The sequence below is a fragment of the Loxodonta africana genome, chromosome 25 (assembly GCF_030014295.1).
Source record: "Loxodonta africana isolate mLoxAfr1 chromosome 25, mLoxAfr1.hap2, whole genome shotgun sequence".
In the NCBI taxonomy this organism is placed as follows: Eukaryota; Metazoa; Chordata; class Mammalia; order Proboscidea; family Elephantidae; genus Loxodonta; species Loxodonta africana.
In genome coordinates, this window is record NC_087366.1 from 60,515,699 (window position 1) to 60,540,730 (window position 25,032).

At 38.8% G+C, this 25,032-nt stretch overlaps 1 protein-coding gene across 1 annotated transcript in view; it reads left to right on the forward strand.

The window, feature by feature from the left end:
* USH2A (usherin) overlaps positions 1-25,032 on the forward strand; it is an 894,134-nt gene that overhangs the window by 196,412 nt on the left and 672,690 nt on the right. The window contains exon 14 of the mRNA XM_003419876.4: positions 14,853-15,016. Coding sequence (XP_003419924.2) covers positions 14,853-15,016 — 164 coding nt within the window. The remainder of the gene's footprint in view (positions 1-14,852; positions 15,017-25,032) is intronic.

Consider the following 25,032-nt stretch of genomic DNA (forward strand, 5'->3'; position numbering starts at 1 on the left):
CATAAATTGACCAACTGGGACTCAGGGTTGGTTTGTTTCACTCCTGGCCACCTCTCTCTTTAAATTTCCTATTTTCCATAGTTCTGGCCACACTTACAGTCCAAGAAAAAGTCATTGTCTCCAACCTCCTGTCTTCCTTGGAATGCCCATGCCCCCTCTGGCATTTTGTACGTTTCTTTCCTGTTTGCCCTCTACCGATACCCCTTGTTATTCTTCCTAGGGTAACTGCCAAAACGCCTGTTCAGTGACCAAGAGATGTTTAATAGTGTCAGCTTTTTCACTTAACTTTCACTTAACCTGATTCCTTCCATCACGCCACGTCCTCTAGCCTTCTGCGTGATTAAATTCAAGGCTAATCTTTACCCTACTCTTTCTTTGCTCATGATTGTTCCTCTCCCCTTGCCTCCATACTCTGCTCCCCCCAAAACCAAACCCACTGCCATGGAGTCGATTCCGATTCATAATGACCCCATAGGGCAGAGTAGAACTGCCCCACAGGGTTTCCAACGCTATAAATCTTTATGGAAGCAGACTGACATATCTTTCTCCCATGGCAGGGCTGGTGGGTTTGAACTGCCAACCTTTTGGTTAGCAGCCAAATGCTTTAACCACGGCACCACCGGGGCTTCCCATACTCCTCACCCCAACTTAATTCAGGACCAAGAATTACTTTTACGGAATCATGTTTTATGGCCTTTCACTTTGCTGTCGGCCTGGCTAGCACTGGAATTGTACCCTCTAGGGTAAAGGATGGGTTGGATGTTAATCTAAACTGATGGAGAATGGGAAGAACCGAAGGAATAGGTGCAAGATGCATTATTATAGAGTGATGAGGTTAAACTCAAGAAGTAAAATTCAGGCAAATAAAGGGATGGGAGCAGGTGTGAATCTAGGAGATATGCCAAAACGAGAGAGGCTGGGTAGATGCTAAACCAGGGTGAAAGGTCCAGAGTAAGTGTGGGTTCAGAGTAAAAAGATCCATGATAAGTTTTACATAAATAAAGGTGGTTACCTTTATATATTAGTTGACTCATCATTACACTGAGTCAGGTAGGGAACTACCTTTTGAAAATTACAGATTGTCCTTTGAAACTGAACTGTTTTTCTTCCATCTTCATTGTTCTTATCTTCAGATTTCCAGGTCTGCACTCACTGAGAACATAAGCAGATGGTATTTCCCCTCTCTTCGTCCACACTTGCTGTTACCTTGAATGACTTTCACACCTGCTGATACAGTTTTTTGGCCTCCTCACTCATTTAATTCCCAGTCCATTTCCATGACCACTCTCTGGGTCTTATTATCACATGGGACTTCTCTACCATTTAAATCTTCCTATTCCCAGAAATGCAATCTGTGAACATATCTCATCTTTCCAATACTCTCTTCTCCAAACAACCACATAACCCACTCTTGGATGTCTCTTAAATCTCTAGTACATTATCCCTACTTTGTCCCCTTTTGATTAGCCCCACTCTTAACTTTATTGCCTTCTACACATATTCTGGTGGAAAACCATTTTAATTCTGACTCTCTCCAGTAATCTACTTGCTATCAAGATCTTTCTTTTCCAGTGCACTGTAAGTCATCTTCAGTGAGGATCTCCCTGCCCTACCCTAAACCTGCAAGGGCTTGGAGGAAGACCAGTTGCCTGTGCTGATTAGAAGCATTGTCATGTGTCTACTCCTTACTTTACTTTCTCTTACTCTTTTAAATTGTTGCCAATCTCTTTCTTCAATTCCCTGCCCTTGATCTCTACAGATAATCTAGCCCCCTGCTCCACAGACAAAATAGAGCTCTCTGGATTACCTTCTTTCCACCTCTAATTTATCTACATTGTCACACATTCTTAAATTTTTATCTAGTCTTAGAAGAATATATACATATTTTTTCTAAAAGTAACCTCTGTGTGTTCTTGATGTTATCCCCTCCTTTTCTCCTCTTGCTCCTTCCCTTCCTTCTCCTCTTCCTCCCTCTAAACTGTACTCCATCAAATCTCCCCTTTATTTTAACTTAAATCTCTCTTCACTGTATTTTATACCTGTCTACATATGCACTTCATCACCATCCTAAACGCCCCTACCTTGACCGTGCTCTGCGTCATGAGCTCTAAAAGTGGCTGCCTAATCTCTCACTGTTTATTCACTTACTAACACACTTGCTTGGTGAAGTAGAGGGTCAATGAAAAAGAGGAAGACCATCAATGAGATGGACTGACACAGTGGCTGCAACAATGGGCTCGAGCATAACAACGATTGTGAGAATGGCGAAGGACTGGGCAGTGTTTCATTCTGTTGAACTTAGGGTTGCTATGAGTTAAAACCGACTTGATGGTACCTAACTACAACAATGACTTTTACACAGAGTATTTTTTTCTGCTGCTTCTCTTTCTTTACTTCCAATTCATTCCTCAGCCACCGTTAACTCAGCCATGACAACTCAGTTTCTGTACTTTCTAGCTTATTAAACTGCTTTATCAAATGTTTTTGATGAACTTACTAAAAGCCCAATTCCCTCTTAAATGTACATCCTGCACAAACAACCGTAAAAGAACATGAAAATGGGAGTTTTTACCAAAGGCAATACTTATCAGATACCAAAATGAGTTGTGAGATGGACTATTTTGTAGAACTTGTAAAAGGAAGATAGTTAAGAACTGCACTGATGATTCTTAATACTCTCATCCAAATTAAGGTTGAGATATATAATCAGGTAAAATATATAACCAGGTATAACCAATAGAAGGAGCCCTGATGGTGAAGTTGTTTCAGCTCTCAACTACTAACTGACAGGTTGGCGGTTCAAAGCCACCAGCTGCTCTGTGGGAGGAAGATGTGGCAGTCTGCTCTTGTAAGTATTTACAACCTTGGAAAGTCTATGGAGCAGTTCTACCCTGTCTTATAGGGCCACTATGACTTGGAATCGATTTGATAGCAATGGGTTCACAGCCAATAGAAATGGGTTAAGGAAAAGACAGATTTAGAGATGAGGGCTTCCCTGGAGGGAGAAAAAGGGAGGAGTCAGTAGTGCTTACCAATTACATATAATGAGAGGGTCTTATTAGATCCCCTGAGGAGTCACATATGTCTTTTGCAATTGGGGGAGCCAGTGGACTGAAATCTATCTTTTACCCAACAAATCTAAGTGAGGAGAGATAGTCTGCCTGGGTTTGAATCGGCTAGCTAAAAGGCAAGAAAAAGAGTTATTTTTCAGGGAACAGATGAGGAACACAACGAAGAGAGACAACTTGGGGTTGTCCTAGTGCCTGCACAATAGTGTCACCTGGAAGGCTAAAGATGCCTAAGTAGAGAAAAAAGATGAGTCTGCTATAGGCTACAGAATTAGTAGACAACCGACAGGAATAGAGAGCTATTTGGACACACTAAAATTATAGGTGAGAGATACCTAATGGTGGGAGATCAATGAATAAATCACGGAAGTATCATTTATAGTAAAAAAAAAAAAAAATCAGCTTTATAGATATGTGAGGCCAGAAAGAGCAGAGCCACCTTTGGGTAGTTTATAGGTATGCGAGGCCAGAGAGAGCAGAGCCACCTTTGGGTAGTGCTAATCCAGTGAGTTTTTACTTTTCCTCCAGCCTGTACATAAGAAGGAGCTAAGTGCAAAAAAGACTTTCTCTGAGTGTAGACTCGATGCCTTCATCACATGCTTGCTAAAAAAAAAAAAGGAGGAGAAGTCTGTTAATTAAAATGTCTGTCTTTTAAATAAAGATTGGAATGTTGAGTAATATGCTGGACTAGACGTTATTTGTCTCAGTTGAGACTATGTTTTGAGACTAAAGTAACTACAGGGCTTTTTATTGCATGAGAAAGACTAGAAAAGCCAATTGACTGACTCAGTTTTTATCCAGGTGGAAGATGGGATTAGCTCCACTTAACACATTTAGGAGTCTCTGGGTTGTGCAAATAGTTACAGCACTCAGCAGCTAACTAAAATTTGAAGGTTTGAGTTCACCCAGAGGTGCCTCAGAAGACAGATCTAGTGATCTAATTTCAAAAAAATCAGCCATTGAAAATTCTATGAAGTGCAATTCTTCCCTAACACGTATGAGTTTGCCATGAGTTGGAATCAACTTGATGGCAACTGGATTTATTTTTTCCAATACATTTAAAGGGTCGGTGAAAGACGAAGGTAAAATTGGTTTATGACTGCATCTCATGAGTTTTTCAGCTTGCCAATTATTTTACCCTCTTCCTTATTTTTTAAAATTCTCTCTTTCTTTGACCTTCAACATTCTACTTTGCTGAATTTTTCTCTCTCTCTCTTTTGATGGTTAGTCCTCTTTAATCTGCCCATTCAATTTATACAGCTGCGTCCATGACTTCAGTCACCACGTCCATGTTAATCATGCTCAGATATAACATTGTCTGTTCAGATCCTTACCATGGGCTACGAGCCTGTATTTAACTAGCTTGAAGAGTTATTTGAAAGTTTACACCCCTTTCACCAAGATAAGTAATGACAGCATAAGATGGCAAGAAGTTTTTATTTTGGGGGCTATGAGGAAAGTCACATAAAAGAGAATTCGTTCTGTCTTGGCTATATTAATGGGATATTTGTGATGCAGAAGGAAAATACAGGTAGTCCCCAACTTACCACGTGGTTCTATTCTGGTAGCTCTGTCATAAGTCAGTTCTGACAGAAGTCCAATACCTCTTTTTTTGTTTTAATTTTCAATATTATTGCCTTTTTTTTTTAATCAGTATTTTTATAAATCTGATCTTTATTTGTGTTTAGATGTTGGAAACATTGCATATAAAATTATAGATATATTTTAATACGTACTTACATAAAAAATCATAAAAACGTACTCTGACAATGAAGAGTTGGACAACATTGGCATTTTATCATTTGTGGTAATTACTACACTTGTGGAAGGTTCTGGATCATCTGGATTATCCCTGGGAATGGGATAGGATTTCTAGTCAGAAAATTAGGGAGAGTTGTCAGTACAGTCCTTGTCTTTTTCACTTCATATATTTCGAGGTAACACCTCACTGCTTCCTGAATCTGCCTATGGGCTTCAGCAAAGCGATCAGTATTTGGGTCCATGTTTTCAAACAACTGAAGCCCCTGATTTAGTTTAGAAAAAATTTCAGTTAATTTTTTCACTGTAAAATTTTTTGACAACTTCTCCCTCTTCCCCATTATTTCTTTCTTCAAATTTGTTTGCTCTTCAAAATCCGTTAAGTCCTGATCTGTCAGTTCCCCTTCATTGTTGCCTTAGGATGGGTCCTTTCTCTAGAGAAGCAAAACCAGTGAAGCATATTTATTAGAGAGAGAGAGAGGGATTTATCTCGAGGAAATGGCTCATGCAGTTGTGAAGGCTGGGAAGTCCCAAATCCATGGATCGGGCATCAGGCTGGAGGCTTATCCTGACTCCCATGGCTGCAGGAGCTGGCAAATCTCAAAACCTGCAGGTCAGGTGGCGGCTGCTGGCTTAAGTCCCAAGAACAAGAATTGGAGGTCAGATGCTGAGGAGTTGGATACAGGATTGATAGCAAGCTAATGAGCTTTGCCAGAACATCCATATGTATTGGATGCAGGCCACTCCTTCAAGGAAACTCCCCTTATAGCTGATCGGCTGATCATATCAGATCATATCATGACAATTACATTATATTACTTATGGAAGAACAATCAGTCCAATGTCTGCCAAACCACTGAGAATCATAGCCTAATCAAGTTGGCACATAACATCGGCCATCACATTCGTGATCTATGAGCTGTTCATATCAGTGATATCAAGTTCTAAATTCAGCGCTCTTGCCATATGAACAATTTTTCCAGCAGTCTCTATCATCATATTATCCTGATCAGATGCTTGGGATGTGTTCACATAACTCACCAATTTTTTTCCAAACCTTCTGCATGCTTTTTCCCTTAACTTTCTCCCAGGAAGATGTACCCCTCCCCTCAAAAAAAAATCAAACCCATTGCCATCGAGTTGATTCTGACTCATAGCAACCCTATAGGACAGAGTAGAACTGCCCCACAGGGTTTCTAAGGAATGCCTGGTGGATTTGAACTACTGACCTTTAGGATAGCAGCCATAGCTCTTAACCACTACACCACCAGGGTTTCCAAAAAACAGGTGGTCGTAAGTGCGGTTCCTCATAACTTGCATACGTCCTATGTCAGGGACTACCTGACTACAGTATCCAAGTCTGTACCACTCACGCGTGAGCGAGGCTGAGGATCCTCTCGATCTTGGGTAGGATTGCCTCTGGTTCATAGACTGCTGCTGGAAAGATCTACTGAAGGCAAGACCCACCATTAAATGTAACTTCTCAGAAATGAACAGAAGGAATAAAACATCCCGTGACCATAGGGGACCCAAGGAAATCAGCAGAATTTGTCCCTGGCAGACTTAGTCACAGGGACTGCTTGTGTTTTGAGTTGATCGTTCTATTCCACTGCCGTCTCTTTTCACTTTAACATCAATAATCATTAGAGAGGAAATTTCATAGCACGGAAGGCCAGAGAGAGAGAGATATTTCAAAATGTGACAATGAGAATTGCTTGAGTTCATACTTTTGCTCATCATTGGGAAATGATAAAAGCGGATTTTCTCTTTTTTATGTGTTCCATTTCTTTCTTGAATGATATTGAAATCTCTTTGTCGACTTGTGGTTATTATGGTATATATACTAACATCTGCTATTTTGGAAATGTGTAGAAAGATGACTAAAACATATGGGATTCCATTTGGTAAAGGAGTTTTTTTTGTTTCTTAAAGAAAAAAGTTCATCCATCATCTGAATTTATACAGACATGTTTTATCAGAAAATAACTATTTATGCCCTGATAATAAAAATTTTAAAATAAGAAAAAAAAAATCAATTGAAACTATGCTGCCCCAGGCACTGTGGTAGGTGCTTACAAATATAAAATTATTTCCTTAATTCCCACAATTCTGCAATAGATTATGTCTTTTATTGTTAAGCAAGGAAAAGATACAAGTATCATTGCATTTCTTCATTGATTTGAAAAATAAATTGAGTTCCTTATCTGCCTTTTCTATTTATGGAGTCACTGAAACTTATTCAGTCCCTTCAGGAAATTCACCCGCATCCCTTACCCTTCTCCGTGCTCTCTTTGTAATGTACGCCTATGTTTGCTATATTTTTCTTTTGGCTTATTTTCTACACTTATTTTGTACTCCCAAGGGCAAAATAAATAAAATATAATTGCCCCTGACTCTAAGGAACAACAATAACAAGAAAAGTTCACCAAAACACAACAGTAACTTTGTCTTAAGAAGCTGGAAAATCATTGCTTATGTCCATCCAAGTAGTTTATTCCTCAAAAGTCACCTGTCATAAAAGGGGGCATGTATTTTAAAAAAAAGAACAAACAAAAAACTCATCCAAGAGCAAAAGTCATTTTACTTACCTCTGACACATAAAGCAAACAGGAGTTAATCAGTATTGAAAACAATGAAGCAAAAACAGTATGCCCACTGAAAAATCGATAAAGCAAAAAAGCATATTGTATTTGTCTAACCCAAAAACAATGAGACAAAAACGGGCCACATTCAGTTTGCCTCGTTTGGTAGTTGAGACCTATATTTGACACACTGCACTCCCTGGCGCTGCCCTCAAGTTGACCTGTAACTGCTGTGATTCCTCCTTTCCACGGCCCCCAGGACTCCCTCTGCTCTCCCGGTGCCCCTGCCGCTTTTCTTACATAACACGTGTCCCAACCCCTTGGAGGTGTCTTCCTAACGACCTGTCCTCTCTACCTCCATTAGCTATGTTTTACTTTGTTTTAAGCTTTGAGATGTGAGGAATATCCCTACTTACCTCCTTATTTACCAGCTGACCCACAATGAACAGTCACTTCCCTTGGGTAGTAGGGAAGCAGGATCTAGATTGGCTAGGAAATTCACAATCTCAGACTTCTAAAACGTGTCATAAAGGAAAATTCCTCTGTGACCAGAGTGACTTTTAGTTTTGCCGCAAACCTGCATTTGAACACCACGTTACAGACTTGATCCTGGAATCTCTTTATGTGCACGTTCCCATTGATCTCAACTGGCCTTTTCTCTGAGAACCAGATCGGTGCCCTCAAAGAAGACTTACAACTTTCTTGTCTACACGTTTTGTTTCAGGGTGTGATAATGGAAAAGTTGGGAAATGTTCCATGTTCAAGTGTGTCTCAGGATTCCTGCTCCACAGCAATCCTTTGTTAGGCAGCCGGCTGTCATCTAGGGTGGCAGGGAATGGGTCACATGTCTCATCATCTGGAAGTCTAGCTGGGGCTTGTTCACAGGGTGGTGGCAGAGTGCCACAAAAGAGAGAAGAAGCGTGTAAGGACACTTGAGGCCTGTGCGTGGAACTGGCAGTTGCCACAGAATCAATTCCTACTCGTGGTGACTCCATGTCTATCAGTAGAACTGTGTCCATAGGGTTTTCAGTGGCTGATTTTGGGGAAGTAGATCATGAAGCCCTTCTTCCAAGGTGCTTCGGGATGGACTTAAGCCACCAGCCTTTTGGGCACCAGCAGGGTTCCAGCACAGTGTTACTTCAGTCTTATTCTATTGGCCAAAGCAAGTCATGAGTCAAGGAATGGGGAAGTAGATTCCACCTTTGGATGGAATGAATGATACTCTTTGGATGGAATGAATGATACAGTCATGTTACCAAGGATCTGCATGGAGGAAGAGGTGAAGAACTGTGGTCGTTTTTACAATCTACCATGGCCACAAGACCATATGTTCTTTCTTAATATTGATTATATATGGTCCTGTAAGAAATGCCAGTTTTTGTATATTAGTAGCGTTTATTCACTGTGTTGTCATAAAAATAACACAATGTTAGGCTTCAGGATATGTAGGTTCCAATTCTGGTTTTTCCACCAGACCAGGTATGTTAGTTTCCTAATGCCACAAATTGCTGCAAATGTAATGGCTTAAAGCAATGTGAATTTATTATCCTACAGTTCTGGAGATCGAAAGTCTGAAATTCGTTTCACTGGGCTGAAATTAAAATGAGTGTGTTGGCAGGCTACTGTTTCTTCTATAGACTCTAAGAGAGAATCCATGTCTTGCCTTTTCCAGTTTTCAGAGCCACACATATCCCTTGGCTCATAGCTCTTTCCTTCATCTCCATGGCCAGAAGCATAGCATCTCCTCTGATGTCTGCTTCCATCCTTGCATCTTCTCTCTCTGACTTGGACCATCCTGCCTTCCTCTGAGTCGGTATCGACTTGATGGCACTGGGTTTGGTTTTTGGTTTGGCCTTCCTCTCATAAAGCCCTTTGTGATTACATTGTGCCCACCCAGGTAATCCAGGATAATCTTCCTGTTTCAAGATCTTCAACTTAATCCGTGTGCCACACCTCGCCTGATACTTGTTTTTGTAAATAAAGTTTTATTGAAACACAACAATGTTCCTTCTTTTACATATGTCTACAGCTGTATTTATACTATAATGGCAGAGTTGAATTGCAGCATAGTCCATAAGGCCCCAAAAGCCTACAATATTTACTATCTGGCCTTTTATAGATAAAGTTTGCTCACCCCTGTACAAGATTATACTGTTACCTTGGGCAAGTTACTTACTCTCATTAAGCATCATACAATCATACCGTTTTAAACTTTGTAGGAACCTTAAAGGTAATTTATTTAAATTTGACCCTATACATTCCTTTGCATAAATGACCTTTTCAGAATAACTGGCAAATGGTCATTCAGCTTCTGCTCAAAAACCTGGAACTAAAAAGAACTCATGAAGCAGCTCATGCTTACTTCAAATAACTCTAATTCTGAGGAAGATAGTAATATGTTCTTTGTATTTAGCAAAAAGTCACATTCCTATAACTTGCTTGTCTAGCTTATTTCTTCCTCTGGAATCATAGGGGTAAGTGTAATCTCTCTTATACCCAAGGGAACTTTAAAAAGTTTGAATCTTCTATCATATCTCAAAGTATTATGTTAATATAATGTGGGGGTTAAGGAAAGGACTTCTTCTAGATCTAAATATGTGTGATATTGTTAATATAGTGACTCTTCTGGAATTATTTCTTTCAAGTATTTGGTCTTGGTGAATAAAATGTGGCACATGTTCTATACTTTCTGTGATTAGATGGGATGTCCATAAAGGAAGAAGAGGTAGGGCTCTCACATACAGGACCATGTTAAGCAAGCTCTTCCCTAGATGACAGGAATGTCCCTCCCTGGCCTCGGATGTCACTATTGCCTGGATGCAGGTGAGTGACTCCCCAGGTCCAGCTTTTATGAGTCTCCATATTGGTGTGCTGGAATGCTTCATCCAGAAGATGGAGCCTCCTTATTGTGCAGCCAAAAGACATAGCTCTTACGACTTATGGGAGAGGAAGTAAGACTGGCATTGTCTCACCTGGAAGGAAGGAATTAACAATGCCCAAACCCCGAATCTCGTCTCTCCTGTAATTTTGATACCAGTTCCAAAAGAATCCAGATGATTTGAATAGACTATGAGGAATGAAAAACTAAGACCCACGATGAGACAGCCCTCCAATGGAGGGCACAGATGAAATGTGATCTTAGTCAGGGGAAAGCCAAACTCCTCCAGGGGACACTCTAGCTCTCACTGAATCTTATACCAGAGAGTTGGACTTAAAACTCCTCTGGCCACAGGGAGTCAGAGCAGGCCAGCCCTTAAGGAGAGAGCCATTCATTCCTTGGGGTCAAGGTTGGCCAGGGGGCACTGTTACACCAATCCAAAAGGGCTCAAAGGAGCTAAGTCGTCAGTAGAAGTATGTTGTCACACTTGGATTAGTATATGGTGTCCTATTCTAATCGAGCCTTCCCAGTGCTTTGCTCACTTGTTTATTCAGTAACATTTAGAAAACCCTTTCTGTGTGCACATGGCAGAAATCGCTTTGTCAAATTTCTTCAGTTTGCCTTGAAGCCACTTTGCTCTTTTGTTCATCAATAATCATTAATAATATTTGTCTCAAACCCCTCAACAATTTGAGATCTCTTCCTCCACTGTTCTTCATGTTGTCACCATCATCTACCAGTCACTTCATTAGAAACCTGGGAGAAACTCTATGCCCTCCTTCCCTTCTCTTTTCAGTATTTCACCACATCCTACCAATTCTATTTACTAAACATTTCATAAGTCTTTTCATCACTTCTTACCACTGCTCTGATTTGGTACCTTATCATCTCCTTAGAAGGACTGCTATCACAAGAGCTACTTGTCCTCACTGTCTTGAGCCATGTCTACCTTATCTCCATCCATATAAATACTAAGCCAGAGCTATTTGCCAGTGCGAAACTCTGTATGTGCCTCTTCGCTGTGCGTACCATGTAAAGTTCAAGCTCTTGACAACGCACATCAGGTCTTAAAATGTCTTACCTTCACTTACCTCTCCAGCTTGACTTAGCACCACTCCCCATTCTGAAATTTGCATCCAGAAATTCAGAACTCCTTATGGTTTCTTACACTGTCGTGTTGTTTGTTCTGTCTCCTCCTTGACTGGCCTGCCTTCTTCCTACTCATCTTTCAATATTCAGCTCAAGCATCTCCTCCAAGAATTCTTTTTCAATGCTCCTTTTTCCATCGCCTCGCCTGCCACAAGACTATGTATTTGCCCTTTTCTCTGTCCCCGTAGACTCTGCTGCATCTTCATAAGTGCTCCTCTCATACTGTGTTATAATGATTGGTTTTATGTTTTTCTTTCTCACTAGAGGATGAGCTACTTGAGGACAGGAACATCTCAGTAATATTCCTCTTATTTCCTTGATGCTTATTCCAGTCTTGGCACATACTTGGTCCTTAATTAATGTTATTTATTTTAATCAGTAGTTAAGTCAATTTGACGATACCCATGATTTGAGGCCCCAGACAGAAGAGGGGTCCAAAGAGCAATGCCAATAATGTGATCTACATCGTGGAATGTATCCCTGAACTTCCTACAGCATCACTCTTTCAGATGCTGAGGTTTCTGACAATGAAATACGTTACCGAAACATATTTCCTTCCCTAACAGTGGCGTTTCTACAATAATAGTAAATAAGGTAACTCTTTCTCTTACTGTTTGTACAACTGGAATAAACTCCCTGGAAAGAAAAATATATGAGATTTGCGATTTAAAAGACAGAGGCCAATTAACTTCTTTCCGATTGTATCCAGTAAACACTGAATTACATAAGGGGCCCAGCAGAGCTCGAAGGCCAGAGCACTGGTGGAGATTAGCAATGCTCTGCCTCTCTTTTGTTTACCATAATGAACTGGTCAATAAACATCACAAATTGTTTATCTGTATACATCTTGACAGATTACTCTTTATGAAATCCATTTAGCAAGTGAGCTTTTCACATAAGGATGAAAAATGAAGATTTTAAACAGATTGTAGAAGACGCTATGTCTGTACCTGGAGAGTCAGTGTAATAAAGGTTTCTTTATATTAATATTACAAAAACCACTTATCCTGGCACAATCAATATCACAATTCATCTTAGTCTGGTGTTTCTCTTTCTATGCTTGAAATGCCTTTCCCTTTATTATGTATAATTTTGTTTTAATAAATGCAAAATGTATTTCATTTAGGAGGTGCTCTTGAGGAGCGATCACTTAGAAAATGATATCAAACTTGTAGCTTATTTGCTAAAGAGTCTAGGAAGTGTTTGAAATTATATTTGAGTGGCTGAGAAATTTACAGGAATAATTTGACTTAAACTTTAATTGCAAAATTATCCCCAGTGTCCTTTGGGCTAGAAACAAACTACATTATTCTGAAAAGTCTCCTCCCATGAACTTCATTTAGGCAAAAATCTCTCTTACTAAGGTCAAGCAATTATAACAAGTCAGATAAGTTGGATATAACAAAGCCTAGAATAAAGAACATAAACTCAGGAAGCCATTGCCGTTGAGTTGATTTTGACTTGTAGTGACCCTATAGGACGGAGTTTCGACGGGTTTCCTCAAATCAGAAATAGTCACATTTAATTACTAAGAACATGGTATACTTACCCTAAGAAATTACTTACATATTCCATTTGGATTCAGAATTTAAGATCCTATGGATATTGACAGAGCTGACTTAGAGTTTTGTGTGTAGCAGCTGGCTGGAAGAAAATAGAACTACATCAAGAAAGGAATTACGTTATACACTGGAAACTGTTGGAGCCCTGGTGACACAGTGGTTAAGAGCTTGGCTGCTAACCAAAAGGTCAGCAGTTCGAATTCGCCAGCTGCTCCTTGGAACCTCTATGGAGCAGTTTACTCTGTCCTGTAGGGTCCTAGAACTACATCAAGAAAAGAATTTTGTTATACACTGGAAACTTTTACTGTAAATGTACTGTATATAAAATAAATGTGATTATCTCATGAGTGAACAGTAATAAAAACTGAAATGCTTGACAGACACTTATTCATGAGTGGTGCAGTTAGAAATATATACATATATATGCATTGAAAGATGCTTGTCTCTTAGTATTTATGTTCACCAATATTACATTAAAAACCTATAAACAATATGCTCTAAGTAATAGGATATAATGAAATTAAGAGTAAATCAAATATTTTGTTGCTTCTATAATTCCATTTTAATTTCAACGTATAATATTCTTCAGGTCTTATGCATTAAGTAGCCCAAACAAAATGTCTATTTGAAGTGGAGTTCTGATGCAATGTCTATAGATGGAAGATTGAATATAGTTGTCTGTGGGGGAAAACATCCTTTTATCGTGACCATAAAAAGGGCAAACTACAGCACAGTGGTTTTCAAGAGAAACTGTACTTTATTTATTCCCAAGGGGATATTAGTCCATAAAACAAATTTGCAGCTGATTTGGCAGCCTTAGCTTTTATCGGCCTTTTTAAGGGTGTTGAATGATTACCCAAGAGATCGCACAGTAGAAGTGGCAGTGGGGTAAAGTAACTCTCTCCATCCAGCATCTTTATGAGAAAATCTAGGTGAACCCACTTAATGCTGCTTAAAATGTGCCACGCACTCATTTAAAGGTGAGTGGTCTTCTCACAGGTGCTGCTTTTGCTTCTCTAATGCGTTACTGTGCCAAAACTGCTCGTCCTAATCGATGCCACTGGCGTAGGCCAAGTGTGTGACTAATTCACTCTGAGGAAACAGGCTTCAGTTTCTATCACGGCAAAATGCCCGGACGGTGATTTTTATAGGCAACTTTGGGTCCAATAAATCTAAGTCAGAATGAAGTTATCTCATTATATTTGTATCATTAACATTTTTCATAAATCAGAATAATACTGTCTTCCCCAACCATTCTGAATAAATGGGGTTAGTGCATGAAATAGAAAATGAAAATACAATCTACATTAAGGCATTGATAGCTTTTGAACGTGTCTTCTTCAAACTTTATATTATCTTCTTAGTGCAACTTAAAAAAACCCCACTGCAATTTAGTCTTTACAAAATGAAAATACAGAATTTCAAGATTTCTTAGTGAAAACAATGGTAACCATCCCCAGTTTTCGATTTCACAACGGGATAGTTTCTTCAAAAGGTCATTTTATGGGTATTTAATCTAAATTTTTAGTTGATAGGAGGACTGCTTTTTCGAGAAGACAAAATTTACAATATTTTTAATGGAACAACAGGTATTCAAAATAGTAAATATGATTACTTTTCACCATTACTTAGCTTACAAACAGAAGACATCATACGGGTTTTACCCCGAGCAGAGTTTTTCCTGTTTTGCTTTATTTTATTTTGTGTTTATTTGTTCAGCTTGAGCACCCTTTTCAATATATTGGGTAAAACAGGGGCCATCTTACTCCTTGATGCTATTGACAGGTATAACTTATACTATGAATTGTTAATCAAAACGGTCTTCCCTTTGATGGCGTATTTGTCTTGTTTTCAGATGTCAGCCTTGCAATTGTCATCTCTCAGGAGCATTGAATGAAACCTGTCACTCGGTCACGGGCCACTGTTTCTGTAAACGATTTGTCACTGGCTCAAAGTGTGACACGTGTGTTCCCAGTGCAAGCCATTTGGATGTCAACAATCTATTGGGTTGCAGCAAAAGTAAGTGAACTCTGGCCCAGTGTTGGCAGATGAGGAGCATCGTACAGAAAAGACTGTCTTGTTTTCTTTCTCCACCTAGAACACATCAGAAAGGCTTAGGCACAATGCAGGAAATTTAGGTGAGAAATTACAAAAAAAAAAATTATACTAAATGAAATTTGTGTTATTTCCTTGATTAAATCATTGAAAACATGATTATTTTAATAGTGGGAAATTTACAAAGGTTTCTTGGAATGAAATCACCAATAGAGTGACCAAACTCCTGGCTTCCCTAGGACATGGGATTTAGAGTGCAAAAAAAAAAAAAAATCTCTGGCCAACTGAGATGGTTGGTAACTCTACCACACAAGGATATTTTCAGTCAATTTTCTGTGACAAATGAAAGATTTATTCTTATTTATTGTGAGTTTGTGTATCCTTACCATCCCCCAAATCATGTGGGCACTCTGCTACTATTTGTTGTTTATTGTTTTTATAGCTAGTATTATTACCTTTATTTATCTCAGAATATTACTTGTTCCAATATTTGATATTCATTTCCTTCTACCTTAAGTCGTATTGGTTGTTTAAACATGTTTCACATTGATATTTTTAGTTTCTTGAAGCAAAAAATTATGTATTAGTTTCTTTTCACTGTCTCATCTCAAAACCATTCTCCAGTGCTTCGAATGGTCCACTAAAGACCATCTGCAGGGGTGTGGGGACCATGGTTTCAGGGGACATCTAGGTCAATTGACATAACAAAGTTTATTAAGAAAATGTGCTGCGTCCCATTTTGGTGAGTGGTACCTGGGGTCTTAAAAGCTAGTAAGCAGCCATCTAAGATGTATCAATTGGTCCCAACCCACCTGGAGCAAAGGAGAACAAAGAACCCCAAAGACACAAAGAAAATATTAGCCCAAGGGACAGAAAGGGTCACATAAACCAGAGACTCCATCAGCCTGAGACCAGAAGAACTAGATGGTGCCCAGCTACCACTAATGACTGCCCTGAGAGGGAACACAACAGAGTGTCCCTGATGGAGCAGGAGAAAAGTGGGGTGTAGAACTCAAATTCCAGTAAAAAGACCAAACTTAATGGTCTGACTGAGATTGGAGGGACCCCAGAAGACGTGGCCCCCAGACTCTTTGTTAGCCCAAAACTAAAACCATTCCTGAAGCCGACTCTTCAGACAAAGATTAGATTGGACTATAAGACATAAAATGATACTCATGAAGAGGGTGCTTCTTAGCTCAAGTAGATACATGAGACTAAATGAGCAGCTTCTGTCTGGAGACGAGATGAGAAGGCAGAAGGGGACAGGAGCTGGTTGAATGGACGCGAGAAATCTGGGATGGAAAGGAGGAGTGTGCTGTCACGTTATAGGGATGGCAACTAGGGTCACATAACAATGTGTGTATAAATTTTTGTATGAGAAACTAATGTGAACCATAAACTTTCACTTAAAGCACAATTAAAAAAAAAAAAAAGAAAGATCACCTGCAGTCCTACCATTTCATTACATATTGAAGAATTGTTATATTTACATTAAGATAGTATATCCTCACCTTTTTTAGAATTCCTAAGAAATGCCTGCTGGGGAACATGTGGTAAGGAGCCCTCTACAGCATATTGTACAATGCACATTCTCCTTGGGGTGCCCTGAGACTGTCATGAGTCACAACGCTAGGAAATACCACAAGTCAAGACAGGTCATCAAAAGCAGCATGCCTGGAACTGTGCTTTGTACATTTAGGGGAGAGAGAGAACTAAGAAACAGAATATTGTCTCCACAGCAATTGTACTAGATTTTGAGTAATGGAAGGCAGGGTGTAGTTAGTGGTTAACGTGATGTCTTCAGATTTTGTACCAGTGTAGTCTTTCTTCAGTATTGTGTTTCATTCTGGTTTTCAGTATATGCCATCTCTGAAGGAAAAGTCTAAGATGTATGCTTCTCTTGGGAAAAGGAATATGATAATTGCCTTTGAGTATAAACACAACCTAAACACAAATTTATATTTTGTTAGGTGTGTAATTAATGTTTGTCATTCATTGATTAGCTATATAATTGATTGATCGGTGTGCAACGTAAAATCTAGCATATTCCTTTTGAATGTGAGTTGGAGAAAATGATTTACAATAGAATTGTGGCAGCATTATATACCACATACCAAATTTTAGCTACTCCTGGTTGGTTCTACCACTAATTTTGTGTGGAAATATTGGCATCTGCTCTAATTTTTGCACATGAGACACAGTCTAGGAATTATGCCCCAGGCAAAGCTGAATAGTCTGGTCACTTGGAACTTCACCTATATTTCTTAGTAGTAGGCGATGTTTACTATTATATTTGTCTTTCCTTCTCTGGGATAATCATTTGTGGTCTTTCCAAATGCTTCTGATTTGTCGTAATTTCAAAAACTTCTGCATTTCTAACTAATCTTTCCTGGAAATGTTCTTTTTCATTTTTTAATCCCTTAAAAATGGTGATGCTTAGTATTGAACACATTGTTTCAGCTGATTTTTGTAGCTGTTGCTGCTGCTGTTTTAGGTTTGTGTTTAGCAACCATTTATAACACATCATGTGAAAAGTTTTGGAAACCCTGGTGGCGTAGTGGTTAAGAGCTATGGCTGCTAACCAAAAGGTTGGCAGTTCAAATCCACCTGGCGTTCCTTGGAAACTCTGTGGGGCAGTTCTGTTCTGTCCTGTTGGGTCGCTGTGAGTTGGAATCAACTTGATGGCAATTAGGTTTTTTTTTTAATGTGAAAAGCTAAAAGTTCAGCATTAGCAGAAGTAGTCCATTACAAAAAAATTAAACAGAATTTCTGACTTCAAAGGCACTCAACCCATAGTCTGCATGAGTGATGGGCCTACTGATAATATAAGAGAGTGAATGAGGGGAGCAGTAAGTGTTAACCTTTGGGCTGCCCCTGAAATGAGCTGGCTTTATTTCCTTATCCACCTTGGTTTTCACGTTGTACTTGCTTTTTATCCTGGTAACAGTTGAGAACCCAGCTTCACAAAGATAAGCCATTGGAAGGAAAGGTCTGCTATCTATTGCTGAAACTGTGAACTACCTCGGCGAGTATTTTAATTTTTTTTCCAGCAGAAGTCAGGGATCTATATTTTCCTTGAAAATTTAAAATATCTCATGGGGCCCCTCCACACAATTTTGGAACCATGGAATTATAACCATTATTATTATTTCTCCTTCCGCAGAGGCCACTGACTATAGTTTAGCAATATCATCTGTGATTTTTTTTGGGAGGGGGCAGTAAGGGCAGGAGTGGGTTGGGAATTCTAGGATATAATTGCCAGAGTCCAGGAAACTTGAATTCAAATGAAGTAGTTAGACAGTTTCTTATAATAGGCTCACTAATTCATGTGATTTATTTCTTTCCTATTAATATTTGTTTCACGTTTTCAAAAATGGCAGCTCTTTTCCTTGATAGGAGAGACAAAACAAAATAGAAATTAAATAGCTCTGGTGTCTTTATGCTCTCCTACTGAATGACATGCGAGTTTGCCCTTAATTTCAGGTAAAAACTTGAAAAAAAAAATGCACACACATACAGAGATTCATATATAGACACAGATATATGCACGTGTAAAATCTGCTTTTAAGCAGCCATAGCTCGTGTGTGTTTAAGTGTTCTTGGCACTATTCACACTTTTGTTTATCTTTGGTTATTTATCCATCTTTTCATCGTTCATATTTTCCGTTACCTCTGTTATCAGAGCCTCTTACAGCTCTTCTTAAAAAACCGCTTTATTGAGATAGACTTTACATAAGTGCATCCATTTTAAGTATACAGTTTGATGAATTTTAGTAAACTTCTAGTTGTGTGAACATCATATAATCCAGTTATGGAATACTTCTATCCTTCAAAAAAAGGTCTCCTTGTGCCCATTTTTAGTCAATTTCCACCCCGCTTCTAACCCCAAACAACCAGTTGTTTTTTTGGTGCTGCAATTTTACCTTATATAGAAATTTTATATAAATAAGATCATACAATAATTAGCACTTTGTGTCTGGTTTCTTTCATTTAGCGTGTCTCAGTAGTTTGTTCCTTTTAATTGCTGAGTAGTATTCCATTTTCTTGATGTATTGCAATTTGTTCATTTATTGATTGGTTGATAGACATATAGATAATTTCTTCTTGTTTGGTACAGTCCAGTCAATTTCAACTCATAGCAACCCCATGTGACAAAATAGAATTACCGCGTAGGGTTTTCTAGGCTGTAATCTTTACAGGAGCAGATCGCCAGGTCTTTCTCCCACGGAGAAGATGAAGGATGGTTCGAACCACCACCCTTTTCAATTAGTAGCCAAGTGCTTAATCGTTATGCCACCAGGGCTCTGTAGCTTGTGTCTGGTGTTTGGCTGTTATGAATAATTCTTCCATGAACATATGGGCACAAATCTTTGGGTGGAGAAATGTTTTTATGTCTCCTTGATGTACCAAACTATTTTCCAACACGGCTATACCATTTTACAATCGGACCAGCAATATCTGAGAGATTCGGTTTCTCTGTATCTTCAGCAACACTTGGCATTGGCTGTGTTTCCTTATAGCCGTCTAGTGGGCGTGTAGTGGCAATCTCTGTCTTTTTTTTTTAATAACTTTTATTAAGCTTCAAGTGAACGTTTACAAATCCAATCAGTCTGTCACATATAAGTTTACATACATCTCACTCCCTACTCCCACTTGCTCTCCCCGTCTTGAGTCAGCCCTTTCAGTCTCTCCTTTCTTGACAATTTTGCCAGCTTCCCTCTCTCTCTATCCTCCCATCCCCTCTCTAGACAAGAGTTGCCAACACAATCTCAAGTGTCCACCTGATATAATTAGCTCACTCTTCATCAGCGTCACTCTCCCACCCGCTGACCAGTCCCTTTCATGTCTGATGAGTTGTCTTCGGGAATGGTTCCTGTCCTGTGCCAACAGAAGGTCTGGGGAGCATGGCCGCCGGGATTCCTCCAGTCTCAGTCAGACCATTAAGTTTGGTCTTTTTATGAGAATTTGGGGTCTGTATCCCACGGATCTCCTGCTCCCTCAGGGGTCCTCTGCTGTGCTCCCTGTCAGGGCAGTCATCGATTGTGGCCGGGCACCAACTAGTTCTTCTGGTCTCAGGATGATGTAGGTCTCTGGTTCATGTGGCCCTTTCTGTCTCTTGGGCTCTTAGTTGTCGTGTGACCTTGGTGTTCGTCATTTTCCTTTGCTCCAGGTGGGTTGAGACCAATTGATGCATCTTAGATGGCCGCTTGTTAGCATTTAAGACCCCAGACGCCACATTTCAAAGTGGGATGCAGAATGATTTCATAATAGAATTATTTTGCCAATTGACTTAGAAGTCCCCTTAAACCATGTTACCCAGACCCCCGCGCTTGCTCCGCTGACCTTTGAAGCATTCATTTTATCCCGGAAACTTCTTTGCTTTTGGTCCAGTCCAATTGAGCTGACCTTCCATGTATTGAGTGTTGTCTTTCCCTTCACCTAAAGCAGTTCTTATCTACTAATTAATCAATAAAAAAACCCTCTCCCACCCTCCCTCCCTCCCCCCCTCGTAACCACAAAAGTATGTGTTCTTCTCAGGTTTACTATTTCTCAAGATCTTATAATAGTGGTCTTATACAATATTTGTCCTTTTGCCTCTGACTAATTTCGCTCAGCATAATGCCTTCCAGGTTCCTCCATGTTATGAAATGTTTCAGAGATCCGTCACTGTTCTTTATCGATGCGTAGTATTCCATTGTGTGAATATACCACAATTTATTTACCCATTCATCCGTTGATGGACACCTTGGTTGCTTCCAACTTTTTGCTATTGTAAACAGAGCTGCAATAAACATGGGTGTGCATATATCTGTTTGTATGAAGGCTCTTGTATCTCTAGGGTATATTCCCAGGAGTGGGATTTCTGGGTTGTATGGTAGTTCTATTTCTAACTGTTTAAGATAACGCCAGATAGATTTCCAAAGTGGTTGTACCATTTTACATTCCCACCAGCAGTGTATGAGAGTTCCAATCTCTCCGCAGCCTCTCCAACATTTATTATTTTGTGTTTTTTGGATTAATGCCAGCCTTGCTGGTGTGAGATGGAATCTCATCGTAGTTTTAATTTGCATTTCTCTAATGGCTAATGATCGAGAGCATTTTCTCATGTATCTGTTGGCTGCCTGAATATCTTCTTTAGTGAAATGTGTGTTCATATCCTTTGCCCAATTCTTGATTGGGTTGTTTGTCTTTTTGTGGTTGAGTTTTGACAGAACCATGTAGATTTTAGAGATCAGGCACTGGTCGGAGATGTCATAGCTGAAAATTCTTTCCCAGTCTGTAGGTGGTCTTTTTACTCTTTTGGAGAAGTCTTTAGATGAGCATAGGTGTTTGATTTTTAGGAGCTCCCAGTTATCGGGTTTCTCTTCATCATTTTTGGTAATGTTTTGTATTCTGTTTATACCTTGTATTAGGGCTCCTAGGGTTGTCCCAATTTTTTCTTCCATGATCTTTATCGTTTTAGTCTTTATGTTTAGGTCTTTGATCCACTTGGAGTTAGTTTTTGTGCATGGTGTGAGGTATGGGTCCTGTTTCATTCTTTTGCAAATGGATATCCAGTTATGCCAGCACCATTTGTTAAAAAGGCTATCTTTTCCCCAATTAATTGACACTGGTCCTTTGTCAAATATCAGCTGCTCATACGTGGATGGATCTATGTCTGGGTTCTCAGTTCTGTTCCATTGGTCTATGTGCCTGTTGTTGTACCAGTACCAGGCTGTTTTGACTACTGTGGCTGTATAATAGGTTCTGAAGTCAGGTAAAGTGAGGCCTCCCACTTTCTTCTTCTTTTTCAGTAGTGCTTTGCTTATCCAGGGCTTCTTTCCCTTCCATATGAAATTGGTGATTTGTTTCTCTATCCCCTTAAAATATGACATTGGAATTTGGATCGGAAGTGTGTTAAATGTATAGATGGCTTTTGGTAGAATAGACATTTTTACTATGTTAAGTCTTCCTATCCATGAGCAAGGTATGTTTTTCCACTTAAGTATGTCCTTTTGAATTTCTTGTAGTAGAGCTTTGTAGTTTTCTTTGTATAGGTCTTTTACATCCTTGGTAAGATTTATTCCTAAGTATCTTATCTTCTTGGGGGCTACTGTGAATGGTATTGATTTGGTTATTTCCTCTTTGGTGTTCTTTTTGTTGATGTAGAGGAATCCAAGTGATTTTTGTATGTTTATTTTATAACCTGAGACTCTGCCAAACTCTTCTATTAGTTTCAGTAGTTTTCTGGAGGATTCCTTAGGGTTTTCTGTGTATATAATCATGTCATCTGCAAATAGTGATAACTTTACTTCTTCCTTGCCAATCCGGATACCTTTTATTTCTTTGTCTAGCCTAATTGCCCTGGCTAGGACTTCTAGCACGATGTTGAATAAGAGCAGTGATAAAGGGCATCCTTGTCTGGTGCCCGTTCTCAAGGGAAATGCTTTCAGGTTCTCTCCATTTAGAGTGATATTGGCTGTTGGCTTTGCATAGATGCCCTTTATTATGTTGAGGAATTTTCCTTCAATTCCAATTTTGGTGAGAGTTTTTATCATGAATGGGTGTTGGACTTTGTCAAATGCCTTTTCTGCATCAATTGATAAGATCATGTGGTTTTTGTCTTTTGTTTTATTTATGTGATGGATTACATTAATGTTTTTTCTGATATTAAACCAGCCTTGCATACCTGGTATAAATCCCACTTGATCAGGGTGAATTATTTTTTTGATGTGTTGTTGGATTCTATTGGCTAGAATTTTGTTGAGGATTTTTGCGTCTATGTTCATGAGGGATATAGGTCTGTAATTTTCTTTTTTTGTAATGTCTTTACCTGGTTTTGGTATCAGGGAGATGGTGGCTTCATAGAATGAGTTGGGTAGTACTCCGTCATTTTCTATGCTTTGGAATACCTTCAGAAGTAGTGGTGTTAACTCTTCTCTGAAAGTTTGGTAGAACTCTGCAGTGAAGCCGTCCGGGCCAGGGCTTTTTTTTGTTGGGAGGTTTTTGATTACCGTTTCAATCTCTTTTTTTTGTTATGGGTCTATTTAGTTGTTCTACTTCTGAATGTGTTAGTTTAGGTAGGTAGTGTTTTTCCAGGAATTCATCCATTTCTTCTAGGTTTTCAAATTTGTTAGAGTACAATTTTTCATAATAATCTGAAATGATTCTTTTAATTTCATTTGGTTCTGTTGTGATGTGGTCCTTCTCGTTTCTTATTCGGGTTATTTGTTTCCTTTCCTGTATTTCTTTAGTCAGTCTAGCCAATGGTTTATCAATTTTGTTAATTTTTTCAAAGAACCAGCTTTTGGCTTTGTTAATTCTTTCAATTGTTTTTCTGTTCTCTAATTCATTTAGTTCAGCTCTAATTTTTATTATTTGTTTTCTTCTGGTGCCTGATGGATTCTTTTGTTGCTCACTTTCTATTTGTTCAAGTTGTCGGGACAGTTCTCTGATTTTGGCTCTTTCTTCTTTTTGTATGTGTGCATTTATCAATATAAATTGGCCTCTGAGCACTGCTTTTGCTGTGTCCCAGAGGTTTTGATAGGAAGTATTTTCATTCTCGTTGCTTTCTATGAATTTCCTTATTCCCTCCTTGATGTCTTCTATAACCCAGTCTTTTTTCAGGAGGGTATTGTTCATTTTCCAAGTATTTGATTTCTTTTCCCTAGTTTTTCTGTTATTGATCTCTAGTTTTATTGCCTTGTGGTCTGAGAAGGTGCTTTGTAATATTTCGATGTTTTGGACTCTGCAAAGGTTTGTTTTATGACCTAATATGTGGTCTATTCTAGAGAATGTTCCATGTGCACTAGAAAAAAAAGTGTACTTTGCAGCAGTTGGGTGGAGAGTTCTGTATAAGTCAATGAGGTCAAGTTGGTTGATTGTTGTAATTAGATCTTCCGTGTCTCTATTGAGCTTCTTACTGGATGTCCTGTCCTTCTCCGAAAGTGGTGTGTTGAAGTCTCCTACTATAATTGTGGAGGTATCTATCTCACTTTCCAATTCTGTTAAAATTTGATTTATGTATCTTGCAGCCCTGTCATTGGGTCCATAAATATTTAATATGGTTATGTCTTCCTGCTCAATTGTCCCTTTTATCATTATATAGTGTCCTTCTTTATCCTTTGTGGTGGATTTAAGTCTAAAGTCTGTTTTGTCAGAAATTAATATTGCTACTCCTCTTTCTTTTTTGCTTATTGTTTGCTTGATATACTTTTTTCCATCCTTTGAGTTTTAGTTTCTTTGTGTCTCTAAGTCTAAGGTGGGTCTCTTGTAGGCAGCATATTGATAGATCGTGTTTCTTTATCCAGTCTGTGACTCTCTGTCTCTTTATTGGTGCATTTAGTCCATTTACATTCAGGGTAATTATAGATAAATAAGTTTTTAGTGCTGTCATTTTGATTCCTTTTTATGTGTGTTGTTGACAATTTCATTTTTCCACATACTTTTTTGTGCTGAGGCGTTTTTCTTAGTAAATTGTGAGATCCTCATTTTTATAGTGTTTGACTTTATGTTAGTTGAGTCGTTACGTTTTTCTTGGCTTTTATCTTGAGTTATGGAGTTGTTATACCTTTTTGTGGTTACCTTATTATTTACCCCTATTTTTCTAAGTAAAAACCTAACTTGTAGTGTTCTATATCGCCTTGTATCACTCTCCATATGGCAGTTCAATGCCTCCTGTATTTAGTCCCTCTTTTTGATTATTGTGATCTTTTACCTATTGACTTCCATGATTCCCTGTTATGTGTATTTTTTTTTTTAATTAATCTTAATTCGTTTGTTTTTGTGATTTCCCTATTTGAGTTGATATCAGGACGTTCTGTTTTGTGACCTTGTGTTGTGCTGATATCTGATATTATTGGTTCTCTGACCAAACAATATCCTTTAGTATTTCTTGTAGCTTTGGTTTGGTTTTTGCAAATTCTCTAAACTTGTGTTTGTCTGTAAATATCTTAATTTCGCCTTCATATTTCAGAGAGAGTTTTGCTGGATATATGATC